This window comes from Dendronephthya gigantea, unplaced genomic scaffold (genome assembly GCF_004324835.1).
Source record: "Dendronephthya gigantea isolate DGI-Jeju-01 unplaced genomic scaffold, DenGig_1.0 000815F, whole genome shotgun sequence".
NCBI lineage: Eukaryota > Metazoa > Cnidaria > Anthozoa > Malacalcyonacea > Nephtheidae > Dendronephthya > Dendronephthya gigantea.
Window position 1 is genome coordinate 5,547 of NW_021163825.1, and position 16,824 is coordinate 22,370.

Below are 16,824 nucleotides of genomic sequence, written 5' to 3' on the forward strand. Positions count from 1 at the left end.
TTTAGAACAGATGTAGAGTCTGTCCAATAGAAAATTCTTCCGATTTCCAAATCTAACCGTCTCGTATTATCTTTGATAATTTCACTGATATAACGGCAGCTGTCAGTTCCAGCCGAGGGATAGAAATTTCACGGTTAGGTGCCAATCGAGCTTTCCCCATAACGAACGCGCAGTATATTTGATTTTTATTGTCAGTAAGACGAAGAAATGCGACTGCCGAATATCCAACTCTCGATGCGTCGGAAAAAAAGGTGTAGTTGTATCTCCACAATATCGCCGAGTTCATCAGGTTTGAAACACCGTTTCACGCGTATTTCACACAACTTTGAAAGATCTTCCAACCACCGTTTCCACTGGGCACATTCATCTTCTCCGAGGGGATCGTCCCATCCGATTCCTTTCCTACATAGCATTTGTAACAATAACTTAGCTTTCATGACGTATGGTGCTATGAATCCTAGCGGATCGAACAACGAGTATACAGCCGATACCAGAGCTCTTCGCGTCACTGGTTCTGTGTTAAAGAAGCGAGGCAATTTTTCAGTAACGTCCCAAATGAAAGTATCATCCTCTGTGTTCCACTTCAACCCAAGTGCACTTTCAATCGGAAGTTTCTCTACATCGAGATCGGCCACTGATTTCGCTCTCTCACTCTCCGGAATGGAAGCTAGTACCTTTCTATTGTTACTATACCACTTCGTGAGTCGAAATCCCCCCTTTGCTAGTAGTTCACGACTTTCTTGTACTAAAGCCACAGCTTCATCTGGTTGTTTCACTGATTTCATCATATCATCAACATATATATAGCGTTTTACACAGCAAAAAGTCGCTTTCTTATTTTGAGAAAAAAAACTCATTTCAAGATTTTTTATCTTGAAATGAGAAAAATTTTCATGGGAGAATAGCAAGAAATAATTTCTCGCTAAGAAAACATATCAAGAAAATATTTTCTTTTTTTAAGAAAAAATGTTTTCTTAAAACAAGAAATTTTGGAGAAAAATAATCTTAAAACAAGAAATATAGTAACTATTTTTTAAGAAAAATTAACTTAATTTGAGAAATATTTACTTATATTAAGAAAAATATTCTTGTTATAAGAAAGTGGGAGAATAGCAAGAAATATTTTCTGAGCAAGAATTTTTTTCAGAATGAGAAAATTTTTCTTAAAACCTATTTTCTTGTTTTAAGAAAACATCTTTCATAAGAAATTATAATGTCTAAGTTAGATAAAATTACACCTAAAAAATGAGAAAATATTTTTTACATATAAGAAAAAAATTTTATTTCAAGAAAAACATCCTTGTTTTGAGAATAAATAACTTCAAATGAGACAATTTTGACTATTAAAAATAGCTGAAAATCCTAGTAATATATGCTTTTATAATATGAGTAATAATATACATGGATATTTTACTTAACAAAAGTTCAACCTACTTCTTTATATGACCTTAACATGCTTATACAAGCTAAACTGATGTCCTGTGGCACTTGAGTGTCTTTTAGAATTATAACTTGCAGGACTGGCAATTCTATTTCATGATGTTTTGGATAGTCAATGTCCAACAAATAGAATGAAGCCAGGAAGGCAACAACTGCATCAGCTATCTTTTCAACTGCTGCCCACATCAAAATATGTTTTTCAATAACAATGTAAATACCTTCCTGGTCAATCAGGATGATTGGAAGATTTCGAACTCATTTTCCCCAAAATACTTTAGATCTTCACTGTCAACCTATATATAGAGTACAAACAAAATGAATGCTCATATCAACAATTTAAGCTCACATTATTAATACCTCTGTATAGATTTACATGCAGTTAATTCATGGACTAACTAATTATCCTAAATTTTGTCCACTTTTGTCAGGAAATATCATAGAAATCTTCTTTAGGAGATGTATCATGTTACGACAAGCCTTCTGGATGTTTGGGAGATGGTTATGCTATTGATATTATTGTGATTTAATTGTGACAAATAGAATTTTAATGTATATAATTTCAAAACTTGCAACATATCTAACAACAATCTAACTGGTAAAAATCTGGCAACATATAGGTTTATTGAAATGTAGGCCATAATCATATAGTTTATCAAATACCATGCAACAAGAGAAAAAGTATTTCTTTATAATGCATTAAAATCAAGGCAATAAAAAATAATTAATGTTTTAGTTAACATTACAATGGTAAAAAACATGCATCTTAAAAATAGTCTTACTTTCAAAGGCTTGTTTTCATTTCCATTTCCAGTAAAATAGAGTATATCTATATCTTTCTTCATCTTCTACAATGCCAGTTCCTATAAAAAATTGAAATATTTACCAGGGTGTACCACTTTTCAATTGCAATATGTGTGGGGGAGAGGAATCTAGATACCAGACCCCAGGTCACACAGCACAAATATCTGATAAATTATAAACGTTTACATGTAACAGCATCTGAGTATAGAAAGGCAAATAACAACATACTAAAATACGATTAAGCTAATTATAAGTCAGTCTTAAGCGTGCGATATTTACTATTCGTTTACTAGTAGCAGAATTTTGAGTTTAGTTCGTAACGAATTTAATAGAGTACGTTCGGTTAAAATACTATTAAATTGTAGCAATACTCAACAAAATTAATACCTTCCAATATCTGCTCGCATTCTTTGACCACTCTAGCGATTTGTTCGAGCAAACTTGTCGTTTCTTGATCCATATTAAAACGTATGAATTGAAAAAAATCGATAAAATATCGGCGATCAGTGAAGACGCGTAACACAACAGCGACGAAAATTTGAAAAGGACGCGCTTCTTCCCACAATGCCTTTAGCGCTCTCTCGTTGACCGCGTGATCACGCGCGATATGTCGCGCACACGACGTTATGTTGCAATCCATGCTCCTTTCCATGATAATTAAAATTTAAAATATCAATCTTTGACTTTTGCATTGTAAATCTTACTTTTAGTATATCAAATATTATTGTACATGGGTAGCGAATTAAGGTGGTGTTTTTAGTTCAATAACCAAGCACACCGATTGAAAGGCTAAATGTGACACATTTCTCTCATGATGAAATTTGTTTCTAAAGAGCTTCTTTTTGGAAAAATTGTTTGTACATAAGACTTAGCTTAATATAATTTATAAAGGGAGGCGGACATTTGTTCATTGTAAATAACAATAATTCTATTGTATCAATTTTTTATACCCCATTAAGTTCTTGTTTTCTTATTATTTTCTTATTCCAAGAAATTATTTTCTTGAAACGAGACTCAGATATAAGGCAAGCTTTCCTATTTTGAGAAATATTTGGGATATTACTCAATATTAATTTTCTCAAATTGAGAATTTCAGAAGTTAAGATAATCTTTCTTATTCCAAGAAATTATTTTCTTGAAACCAGATTCAGATAAGGCAAGCTTTCCTATTTTAAGAAATATTTGGGATGTTACTCAAGATTAATTTTCTCATATTGAGAATTTCAGAAGTTAAGATAATCTTTCTTATATCAAGAAATTATTTTCTCAGTATAAGAAAAAAATTCTAATTCATAAGAATATAATTTCTTGTTTTAAACTCTGTAAATCTGTGGCTTGACGACTTTCTTATTTTAAGAAATTACTTTCTAAAGGAGATTTTATATCCTAGAGTTAGAAAAAAAATTCTCGGTTTAAGAAAAATTTTCTTTATATAAGAAAAAAATTCTTAAGATAAGATATATTTTCTCGATAAGAAAATGATTTTTTGCTGTGTACTGTATCCACTACACTTTGATCAAACTCGCTTTCGTGATCATCAGCTGTTTTCCTTAGGCAGAAATTCGCCACGCTTGGCGAGGATGTCGCACCAAACAAGTGTCTGACCATTCTGTATTCTTTCATTTCTCCCGAGAGATCTGCGTTCGGCCACCATAAGAACCGAAGAGCATCACAGTCCTGTGGTTCAACCAGCACCTGGTGAAACATAGCTTCTATGTCTGAGACTAGTCCCACTTGTTCCTGTCTGAACCGAATTAACACTCCGACAAGCTGATTTGTTTGGTCAGGACCTTGTAATAACTGCTGGTTTAAAGAGGTGTTCTTGTAGGTGGCGGCACAATCATAGACTACTCTTATCTTCTCAGGTTTTGCAGGATGGGTTACCGGGTGATGCAGGAGATACCAAATGGGGTTTTTGCTTGATTGCAGCTGTTCTTGCGGTATCTTCTCAGCATATCCTTTTTCCAGATAATCGTTTATCGTTGAAGCATATTTTCTCAGAAGACTTTCATCCTTTAGTAAACGTTTCTTTAACACCATTCCTCTCCGCAGTGCCATTTCCTTGTTGTTAGGTAAGTAGGGTGGTTTATGTCGCCATGGAAGGGCGACCTGCATGATAATGACCATCCACCTTTTTTAGCGATTTCTCCATCACCGTCAGAGCTCTTCTATCTTCAATGGATTGACAGACATTGGTATCCAAAATACAATCTTCAAAATCAGTTTTCCACAGTCTCTCCAACTGATGATTCAGATCTTGCGGCATGGACTTTTCTTCAACTAAACACGACTTTAACCCAGAGGCCGACCCATTTGAATGTAGCATTGAAATACCTTCATCCGAACTGTTCTCAAGCTGATAATCCTCTTCCATAGGTTGTTCTGGTTCATTCAACAGACACTGTCTGACTCGGGGCTTCACATTTGTCACAGGGCTTTTTGTGTTGCTGTCCGAGCAAATTTCGTATTATAGCAGTTGTTCTTTCTCCTTTCCCCGAGAGGGCCAACAACTGTCCATCCCAGGCTATACCTGATCGCCACTTGATCATTCTCTTCACCAATGCGATATTCGAGTGGTACGAATATGCTGGGTTTCTCCTGCAGACCAATCAATAACCAATGTTACCTCATTCGCATCTAATTCTGTTATTGGAACACCATCCAAATGATGCCATCTCTGAATATCCTCTCTGCGGGCAATACAACTTCCAGCAATAGGCATTTGCTCAACTGACCGTACATTTGATAACTCCAGTGATGTCACCCCGTCCATGGATGTGACTACGATATCCAAAAGTTCACTGTCAATTCGTTTAGACCCATTTATCCCTGAAAGGAAGAAATCAATCCTTTGACCATGGGCTCCTAGTTCTTTCTGCAATTTCTGATGAATGAGTGTAACTTCTGAGCCACAATCTAATAGAGCATATGTTACAACTAAAGGTTGCTCTCGTCCCTTTATTTGCACTTTCACTGGTACAACGCTGAGGCAAACTCTCTCGCCGGCCCCAGTTGCCACAGTTACTCTGGACTCTGCCTGTTTATTCTTCTCATTATCGGAGCCTGTTTCTTTACTGTGTTCATCAGGCAAATGTTTGCCATCACGATTTCCTTGAGGTGTAATTGCTTCTGGAGGATGCAACAAGGTATGATGCCCTTCATTGCAGCCTTCTTTCTGACATCGAAAATGTACTTTGGGGCATGTCCGCATAAAATGGCCATTACTAAGGCATTTCATACATAGGTGATTTTCCTGAACAAATTTCTTCTTGTCTTGATACGATATCTTATTATATGCTGAACACTTCCAAATCCTATGTGCTCCAACAGAACAAACATTTAGAATAAGGCGAATTTGACACACGATTTCTTTCTTGGGTTTGCTGTGCACCTGCAGTTAAAGCAGCTGCCCTATGTACAAAGCGTCCACCTACCCCTTGTCCCTTCCCTCTTATCTTTGACGTACTACTTGAAAGATCTTCCGCAAACTCATTGTTTACAAGTTTTGCTCTTCCTCGCACAAACGCCAAGAAGTTTTGAAAATTTGGTCTTGAACCAGATTCAATAATTGTTCCTGCACGCTCTGTCCATTTAACCTTCATAAACATGGGGAGCTTCCTATTTAACTCGCGTAAAGTGTTTACGTGACTTAATTCACTTTCATATTCTGGCCCCATACTGGTCAGGGTTCTGTTAGCAATTTCTAACTTTCTTGCATATTCCAACAAACTCGGTCCATCTGCTTGTTTCAGGACCGGCAGGTTCTCCAGTTTCCTGATATGTGCTTTCGCAATTATATGGGGCTTCCCAAAGTTTTCCTTTAAGGTATTCTTTGCCGTAACATAACCTTGTTCCACTGGCAGGTTCACACAAGACTCTATTGCTTCAAGAGCTTTCCCATTGCAGTATCAATAGTTGAAGTATTGTGGCATTGTCAGGGTTATCCTTCTCCAGACAAGTTTCAAAGTTATGAATGAAGGAGACATAATTCATAGGCTCTCCTCATGTATTTAATCCTTGGGGTTGACACTACTTGTCGTAATGCTCTAACCATCTCTTCGCCACTGTCACTCCTTACAGGCATTGGCAACTCCACCCTCCTCTCAGGTGATTGCCATGGTAATTTAGTTGCTGATTCTGTAGGTAATTTTACAGTTGGGTGCCATAGAGGTGTATCAAAGTTTCTACAGTTCTCTACAGATGGCATTTGAAATGCTGAGGGTAATTTGGTGTTTAACTGCAATCTATCATCTCCAGGATAGTTCCACAATTTACTTGTTTGAGGGCTGAAAGCACTAGGCTGACTTGTATGCTGCTTCGCTGCTAGAACTAAAGTGGGGTAGTTCACAACTGGACGATTCGCCATTGTGAGTTTTGCATAGTCCCAGTCCATTCTACTTGCTACACACACTACCGGTCTATACGCTTCATGTTTCCCAAAATTCTGCATTGTTCTCGACTGGTTTTGGATTGAAGGACGACCAGTATAAATTTCACTATCCAATCCATAAACAACATTCTCAGGCAGAGGGTCTAATTCATATTGTCCCCGTATATACTCATCAGCTAGTTCATTTTGAATATTGAAACTAACCTTTGCCTGTTCCTCCATTCATACTTTAGCTCTGCCATTCTCCTTTTCATTTCATGTCGTTGCATTAACTGGCTAACTTTTAACTGTGCAAGGGCTACCTTCTCTCTCTTCTTCGACAAGGCTGATGTTGAACTTGCACCACTTGTTGAAACACTAATTTGGCTTTGACCTTTACCAGTACTCTGCAACTTTGACTTTCTTCCCCAACATGCAAATAGTTGGTCCAAATGTACCTTTTCGTCCATCTGATCTTTGTATGTTAAATTAGCTCTTCTTCTTTCATCTTCAGCTGTAACAACCTCCAAGTACTGCTCATGAACACTAACAAATTCACTCCATAGTTTATCATACCCATTTTTCTTCGACACAATCTCGTCAGTATTTCCTAGTCCTGCATCCATAAGTCCTTGAATGTCCTCGTGTAATCTTGATAAACTGTTAATATACTCCAACCTGGACTTGAATAGATTATTTATGTTCTCCAGCATATATTCTTCACGACTCATAATAGCTAAATTTAATTGCACTTCAATAATTGCAAATCCTTTTTCTCAGTCTACTTAAAGTTTAATGTACACAATGTTCATAATATATCACTCTAGATGAAACCCCATCCTCATTACTTCATGTTCCACAATAATAATATATCCAAACAATACTAACTCGTAATCGCGAGTTTAACTACCGAAACCAGTTCGACGTGTTCAAGCTGACAATTTAAGGCTATAGCCAACGTACTGTACAATACAATATTGTTTTCTTCCTGAAATATGTCCCTTTAAGTACCATATGTTTATACCCAACACACCAATGACCGAATAATTCCGTAATATCGATCCTCTATCGTAAACAACTATGAAGTAATACACTCTCGTTCAACAATGCAATGTGAAATAACAATAGCGTCTTCTTCCTGAAGACCAAACCTTTTCAAACGTATTAAATTCCACGTGACACCCACGACTTTAATACTTATAATCCCACGATTCCACCTTGTTTCCAACTAAAGTAACGACATAATCCATACCATATTCCCTTGAAACAACACAATTTTCAAACGGTAATACTATCTTTTTTCTGACGACTTTCACTCTGATCACGCGTAGAATTCTCAAACGGTTCTAAACTGTAACTTTCTTTGGACGCCGACCCGGACTAATACACACAACTCCATTTAACTCAACTTTGTTTACCTTACTTTCGCGTTTACAATAACTTTTTCTTTACCTCTCCTCTACTACCTCAGTTCACTTTATTTAACTACGTTTACTCTCCTTCAGAGTACATTTAAAAACCCTTTGAGTACGTTTAGAACCGTTTGGTTCTACATGCATATATAAATTTGTCAATATGGCGTCCATTCGCCTAAAAACTCTCCTCTGAAACCCGCGTGTTCCGTCACATAACACTCGCATACCGGAAAACACCACTTACCGGAAGAAACGGTAGCTACATATATATATATATATATATATATATATATATATATATATATATATATATATATATATATATATATATATATATATATTATATATATATATATATATATATATACTGTCGTTATCAAAAAGGTTGTCCTGAGCAAGTATATGTATATATCGATCACGTGACATTATTATGCATCAACACGCGTGGGATTGTACAAGCGTGTTAATTGCGAGTTCGAGTATAGCAAGGTGAACGATTAGAAAATGCCAAGACCATATTCGGATGATTTAAGGTGGAGAATGGTTTACCAACGACTGTTTTACGAAAGAATCATCGACGAAATTACAGCACAGCTATTTGTTTGTTTAAAAACCGTCTATCGTACTCTCAGCACCTTTTGGAACACGGGTGATGTAAAGCCTTGCCGTATGGGTCGCCCAACAGCGAGCAAATCTTTATTCCCACACGAAGAATATATTAACATGGACTGTTTACTGCGAACGCCGCAAATACAGTTGAATGAGATAGCAAGCTATATGTAAACCTCTTCAATAGGATTGAAATCAGGACTGTCGTACACTCGTTCTACAACTTCTTGTACATGATGTGTTGGGTGGTTATCTGTTAAAAAATATGCATATTACTAGTTTTAGCAGTTGCATCTTTGTGCACCAACAAGTTTTGTTTAAACAGATAGATCAAAACATGATCACAAATTCAGTCATCCCTTGAGACATATGTTAGAACAGCGAATTTGCATTAATCATATTTTAATCTCACCCATAACGAGGACGGATCGCGATATATATATATATATATATATATATATATATATATATATATATATATATATATATATATATATATATATATATATATATATATATATATATGTATGTCCCATATATATGGGTGTCCCAAAAAAACGAAAACTATTGAAATCACCCATAAGAATGTAATTGTTAGAGTTTGAATACCTAAGCACTCTGTTGGGACCAGTGAACTCTAATAAGACTAGAACGATAACTCAACAATAAAGACTAGTCATTGGATGAAGCCGATTTGAATATAATTTGCTGATTAAGGCGGCAGCCGAGCGAGCAAATCAAGCCTTCAAAAGAACTGGGGAGAGTGAAAATTCCGTAAAAATCGTATTTTTTGGCAAAAAATTGCGAGAAAAGTGCAATTTTTATTTGACCACTTCAACTTTAAACAACGAATTTACCCTTTTTGGATAGACCTAAGTAATCCGCATCATCTTACTGTAAAAACCGGCGAGGTACCAGCTTTGTACTTGAAATATTTAAAGAATTTGAACGGGCCGAAAAAAAACTTCGCCTTCAACTCGCAAAAAAAATAGGTTTGCACCTTTTCACGTTCATAAAACTTGTTTTTTAGTAAAATCTAAGTGTCAATGCTTGTTTTAAGCTTTTATTCATGATCAGATGAGAAGGATTTGTGTATAAAAACCGGCGTTGTTTTGGTGGTGTAATTTCAACTCTTGGCCTTCATGGCGGCCATCAGTGCTGGCTTCAAAGATGGCGGCCAAGTTATCGTTCCAGTCTTTTTAGAGTTCACTGGTTGGGACCCAGAGATGTATAAATGTTTGCCATACTGATTTTTATGCATGCATATGATGCAGTATAATTTGCTTGTTCGCAAGATTGATATTTATCAACAATATTTACAATTTACAAATATGGATAACATTATTTAAATGTGCATCTCAAGGACCATGATCTTCAACATGTCCCCTTTCTCTAGCAACACAAAGCATTTAGCATTTTATAAGTTGCATTAAATCCCCACGGGCTGAAATTCGTGAACACGGCATTTAAATTTTAACAATGAGTGATTTCAATAGTTTTCGTTTCGAGACGACTAACTTAGCTTCCAGAAAAACGTAAGAATTATTGCCATTTTTTCCAAAAAATAGGAGGGTAAACTTTGATTCTTTGAAAATATACGGCTCTTAGCCGTTACGACTTGCTATGACTTACAGTACATTCACTTGCAGAAAAATATTTCCATACTTCTTTTTTCACAAACCGCACGTTACCACACGTACCCCCCGACCATCCTCCAAACCACATAAATTTTTCAACTATATTATGCTACCATCCATATGCTTAAATGATTTCGTTTAACCTAGGCAAGGGGTTGCTGCATACACGTGTTTCTAGTTTAACTATAGTTATTGATAGAATTCGCAAATAAATATCTAGCAGGAAACGCCATTGATTTCAGAATGGGTATAATGAATCTAATAGCGAAGGCTTCAAAACAGGGCTGCGAGAATAGTTTTGGGTTATCCCAACGAGCACGGTCCTTCAGAAGCTGCTTAGGCTGAGCTGGGGTGGAAAACCCTTATAAGGAACATGGACTAGAATCCGAAGCCAAACTCGTGTACAAGATTAACAATGGTAATATTTCGAATACAGAAGTTCGTAATAACAATGCTTTATTCTTATCAAAAAACACCGAATACAGCTGATGAAGGACAAATAACTAAAATAAACGTCAGTAGCTGTCTTTATATGGTCTCCTACCAACCAACTTCAGTTTTTCATCAGGTCACCGCAAATGGTTAATATTTCAGACTATGTTTTAAATAGGACTCATTTGACGGTAATGTAGCAATATAAAGTTAAGCGTAAGCCACAAGACGTGAAACAAGCCTTATTAATATGGAAACAATTTGATTAGTGACGTTTTCAAATTTATCCGGCAAAGCCGTCCACTCGTATCCGCTCAGCCGTCGTTTTCAAATTCTTCCACTCTGGAGAGCGTTTTCAGATTCCCCCCCCCCCCTTTTTGAGTGGGAGAAAACGCCGGATACGTGTGGACAGTACGCGTAACCGTCGAATTACTGGAAACATTATATTCAAAGTACTCAAATTACGTTACCTGCGATATTATCATATTATAATTGGGCACGAGTACCCATTTTAGCCGTAGACGGGGCTTGTGTGATGTAATATGATGCGAAGTCATATGATTGGTGATATGTGATGCAACGTCATACTATATCATGGTATATGATGTTATCGCTACATTACCACATGATGATGATTCCGGACATGAACTAGTTTTAAGCTATCATAACAGGGCACTAAAGTAAACCTCTAATTATAAAATGGAGAAAGTAAGATTTGACATCTGTTGTATATAACCAGGTGGTGTTGGCCATGAAGATAGCTTTTCACTTTACTATATATCGCATGTTGCCAGCAAAAACAAAAAATAAACCAAAAAAATTAACACAACTGGGAAAATAAAAAAACGCAATTTAAACCTGTGACGTTCGTTCAGAATGGTCTTCGTCATCTCAGTATAATGCCTTTGGCAAGAATTCCCGATATCGTAATAGTTTACACCGGCATCAGCATTATTTTGGGTAATTATCTCTTGTGCGAGTGGGCTTTCTTGAGAGAATTTCTCTATAAATCCCAGTTAGTTTTCTCCTCTTTTTTCTAGAATTAGGTGCAGGGTTGCTGATAGGTTGTCGTTGTACTAATTCAGCTACAGTTTCTTGGAGTGCCTGTGAAGTGAGACAATGCACTTGCGTGGATCCACTTGATGTCAAGTTTCCGACAAGCTGTTCTGCACTATCCACCTCGATACCTAAAGGTCTTCCCGTTTTGTTCAAAATTCTGAGATACACATCAATATCGTTGGAATCGCATCCCTCGGAGTCGTTCACATTACAAAACCTGTCTAACGTGGCAAGTCCAATGTCATCTTCCTCCAGAACACGAATGGACGTTTTAGCCCCTTCCTGTGAATCCAGAACTCTGAGAATTAATTGCATATTGGCTTCCGGGACTGGTACGGCCAATTCCTCTTCGTTTGTGACATTATCTTCGCTACGAGAAGAGAAATCTCTTGTGCCAGAAACCATATTTAACTTACATTGTTCTCCGTTCTTGTTTAATGATACTGGATTATTGTCTATACCGACAGATACCCCGTTTTCTGGTTCACAAACCTGTGCGCGGTTGAGTTCCTTCAACGTCTCTAGTTTCCTTTTTTCATTACTAGTAAGGCCTTTTAAGTCATGCCAAGTTAATGATTCATTTGCTTTTTGTTCCCGAGAAACCTCTTTGTTCAAAGTAACGGTCTGTTCGCCCAATACCTGAGTAGTATTATCGTTCAACGTGTGCAATTTTTCTTCCTCGGCAATACGTATTCCTAAGCCCTCTGATTTTTTAGTCGATTTTTCTCCCCAAGAAGCAAATACTTCTGTTAAACTATCGTTTAACGTCTGTTGTTTTGCTTCATCAGAGCTGAAGACGTCATCTAAATTATGTTGTTTTCCTTGTTCTGCATTAAGATTGTCGACCTTTTGTGATACCTTGAGACAATCCCCATTTGGAGCCGCTTTGTCTAATTTTTCCGCGCTGCAAATTTCGTTTGAAGGAAGATCGTTTTTACGATTTGTTTTTGCAACGCCAATTTTCCAATTAGTTAATGCCTTTAGAGAGTCTTCAAGGCCGGGCTGAGACTGATGTTCGACAGTGTCCCTAGTTAAATCATCCGGTTTAGAATGCGCAACCGGAGAACTGTCATCAGGAAATTGGAAATCAACTGCTACCATTTTGTTGTCTTTATTTATTGGGGACTTGCAAACATCACTTTGGACACCTTGCTGCACCAACTGGGGCTCAGATTTTCCCAGGCTATTATCAGCCTCATTTGCTTGAGGTTCAACAACTTTTTCAGATTTAGAAACTGAAACATCAGCTTGTAGTGGGTTATAATGATTTGAGGTTTTCGTACTGATCGACGTGTTCTCGACTATGCCTTCAGAATGACCAAGTTCAATGCCTAAATTTCTGCGCACGGTTGCCAGTGGATCGCGTGTTTCCGAATCATTTGATCTTGTTTGTGAACCACACGATGTAAAGTTGGAGTCATTCAATGCTTTGGTATGTTCTGTGGAACTCAGCTCACTCTGCATCTCACTCGGTTGGTCCAGGTTTACCTGTGATGAAATAGACACTTTTTTTTAAATATCTTAAGAAAAAAGAGTGATTTGAGGCAACCAGATGCGACACTTCAAATAGGACTTCAAGTTATATTTTGGATGTAATATATGAACAGCGAGAGCGAGTGTCTCACCGGGATATTCAAACCCAACTGAGAAAACAATGTATGAAAACAGAATGTTTTAATTATTCGTTTTCAAGAGTTTGGATATCCCAGAGAGACACGAACAGAAGTTGTTCCAGTGGCTTCTCGAATGAATCGAGACAAAAGGTCTCCGGAAGGTGAGTTCTTTACAATTTCTAAATACGTGAAAGATAGGTAAGAATTGATTGTGATACGCAATGCATGATTATTATTGATGTTTTTTGCATAGGAGTGGTTACAATTAAAGCAAAGTTTTATTTTGGTGTTTTTATTTAGTTATTTTGTATGCTGATTTGATTTAATTTTAGATAATTATGCGATAGCGAGTAAAATTTGGAATTAACGATGAAGCTAATTTAGATATGGTAGATCACTTCATCTCCAGGCCTCCGCTAAACGCTTGCACTTTTGAGAAAACAAAGAAACTCAAAAAATGAATCAGATATCAAATAACCCAAAAACTAACCTAAAGATATTTTCAGAGGTTCATTTTCGGGGTTTGCAAACATCAAAAGAGAAAAGAAGGTAAAAAAAAAACAGAAAGTAAACGGCGCGTATTCGCACCCAGACATTCACATACCGCACTAGAGACCAAAACCGCTTAACACTCCACTACTTTGCACTGCCAGAAAACCCACTAGCTTAACATTGTTAATATAGAGTTCTTATTTATACAAAACGCGTATACGCGGAAGGCCAGCTATTGAACGAGGTGCTCTAGCATATCTGAAATATTATAGCAATACGAGTGAAGTTTTTATAGAAAATTTTGTGAAAATTTCAACATCGCTCAACACGAGCAACATTTTTTAACCACGAGTATGATTTTGGCATTAATTGCAAGACTTAATTCGTTCTATTACTCATTAATTAATTATATATCTTCTGTAATCTAAAGATACAACTTTATTTAATTTCAATAAAATCGTTAAATTTTATCAAAATAAGATTGATTGGTGGTATATAGCTAAATTGTATAATTTAAAATTATTAAAGTTTAGCGTATATTTACCATTTTGCTCTCTCCATTCTCAGTTCGGGCATCATTCCCTATTTGGGGGTTGCAAACATCACTTTGGACATCTTGCTGCACGAACTGGGGTTCAGATTTTCTCAGGATATTTTCAGGCTCATTTTCTTGAGGTTCAACAACTTTTTCTGATTCAGACACTGAAACATTAGCTTCTAGTGGGTTACACTGATTTGAGGTTTTCGTACTGATCGACGTGTTCTCGACTATGCCTTCAAAATGACCAAGTTCAATGCTTGAATCTCTGGGCACGGTTGCCATTGGATCGCGCGTTTCCGGGTCATTTGATATAGTTTGTGAACCACACGATGTCTTTACATTGGAGTCATTCAATGCTTCGGTATGTTCAGTGGAACTCAACTCACTTTGCATCTCACTCGGTTGGTCCAAGCTTACCTGTGAAATAGAGAAGTTTTTTTAAATACCTAAGAGAAAGAGTGATTTGAGGCAACGAGATGTGACACTCTAAATAGGACTTCAAGTTAAATTTTGGATGTAATATATGAACAGCGAGAGCGAGTGTCTCACCGGGATATTCAAACCCGACTGCACGAGAAAACAATGTATGAAAACAGAACTGCGAAGAACGGTTTGTTTTAATTAATCGTTTTGTTTTGTTTTAATTAATCGTTTCGGTTTTAATAAAATTTTGTCAAAATTTCAAACATCACAAATACAATTAATCCCTCAACATCGCTCAGCACGAGCAACATTTGTTAACCACGAGTAAGATTTTGGCATTAATTGTACGACTTAATTCGTTCTATTACTGATAATCTAAAGATGCAACTGTATTAAACTTTAATAAAAGCGTTAAATTTTATCACAACAAGATTGGTTGGTGGTATTACAGCTAAATAGTATATTTTAAAATGATTAAAGTTTAGCGTATATTTACCATTTCGCTCTCTCCATTCTTAGTTTGGGCATCATTCCCTATTGGGGAGTTGCAAACATCACTTTGGACATCTCGCTGAACCAACTGGGGCTCAGATTTTCCCAGGATATTATCAGCCTCGTTTGCTTGAGGTTCAACAACTTTTTCAGATTTAGAAACTGAAACATCAGCTTCTAGTGGGTTATACTGATTTGAAGTTTTCGTACTGATCGACGTGTTCTCGACTATGCCTTCAGAATGACCAAGTTCAATGCTTACATTTCTGCGCACGGTTGCAAGTGGATCGCGTGTTTCCGGGTCATTTGATGTAGTTTGTGAACCACACGATGTAAAGTTGGAGTCATTCAATGCTTCGGTATGTTCTGTGGAACTCAACTCACTCTGCATCTCACTCGGTTGGTCCAGGTTTACCTGTGATGAAATAGAGACGTTTTTTTTAAATATCTTAAGACAAAAGAGTATTTTGAGGCAACGAGATGTTACACTTTAAATATGACTTGGAGTTAAATTTTGGATGTAATAATCATATGAACAGCGAGAGCGAGTGTTTTCCCGGGATATCTAAACCGAGAAAACGATGTATGAAAACATTGGGGCAAACTCGCGGCCAAAGCGATTTCCCATACAAAGGTATAATGAGTGAGGGAAATTTATATTTGCGCATTTTGCTCGATTTTGGCAAAACGATTTACAAAATGTTGAATTTCAAAGATTATTACGGATAAATAGGTTTTTGTGAATATGTGGCATGAAGTATATGTGAATCAGAGATCGGGAAGTGTTAAATTTTTGCCAGCTATTCAGCGGGGTGCTCTAGCACATCTGAAATATTATTGGAATACGAGTGACGTTTTTATAGAAAATTTTGTGAAAATTTTGTCAAAATTTCAAACATCACAAATACAATTAATCCCTAATTGTACGAGCAACATCGCCCAGCACGAGCAACATTTGTTAACTACGAGTATGATTTTGGCATTAATTGTACCACTTAATTCGTTCTATTAGTGATAATCTAAAGATGCAACTTTATTAAACTTTAATAAAAGCGTTAAATTTTATCACAACAAGATTGGTTGACGGTATATAGCTAAATAATATATTTCAAAATTAATAAAGTTTAGCGTATATTTACCATTTCGCTCTCTCCATTCTTAGTTTCGCCACCATTCCCTATTGGGGAGTTGCAAACATCACTTTGGACACCTTGCTGGACCAACTGGGGCTCAGATTTTCCCAGGATATTTTCAGCCTCATTTACTTGCGGTTCAACAACTTTTACAGATTTCGACACTGAAACATCAGCTTCTAGTGGGTTATACTCATTTGAGGTTTTCGAACTGATCGACGTGTTTTCGACTTTGCCTTCAGAATGACCAAGTTCAATGCCTGAATTTCTGCGCACGGTTGCCAGTGGATCGCGCGTTTCCGGACCATTTGATGTAGTTTGTGAACCACACGATGTAAAGTTGGAGTCATTCAATGCTTCGGTATGTT

The 16,824-nt window shown here is 36.8% G+C and overlaps 1 protein-coding gene and 1 long non-coding RNA gene across 2 annotated transcripts; both read right to left on the reverse strand.

Annotated features, from left to right (window-relative positions):
- Positions 1-1,306: 1,306 nt before the first annotated feature.
- LOC114544494 lies at positions 1,307-2,762 on the reverse strand. The gene is made up of 3 exons (XR_003690447.1): positions 2,629-2,762; positions 2,220-2,300; positions 1,307-1,733 (listed from the first exon to the last, which is right to left on the reverse strand). It is a non-coding gene; the product is annotated as an uncharacterized LOC114544494 (long non-coding RNA).
- A 7,929-nt stretch (positions 2,763-10,691) lies between these two features.
- On the reverse strand, positions 10,692-16,813 carry LOC114544493. The gene is made up of 4 exons (XM_028563118.1): positions 16,463-16,813; positions 15,328-15,738; positions 14,412-14,825; positions 10,692-13,250 (listed from the first exon to the last, which is right to left on the reverse strand). The coding sequence occupies exons 1-4, from the start codon at positions 16,463-16,465 to the stop codon at positions 11,655-11,657; spliced, it is 2,424 nt and encodes an 807-aa protein (XP_028418919.1). The 5' UTR covers positions 16,466-16,813; the 3' UTR covers positions 10,692-11,654.
- Between the last annotated feature and the right edge of the window lie 11 nt (positions 16,814-16,824).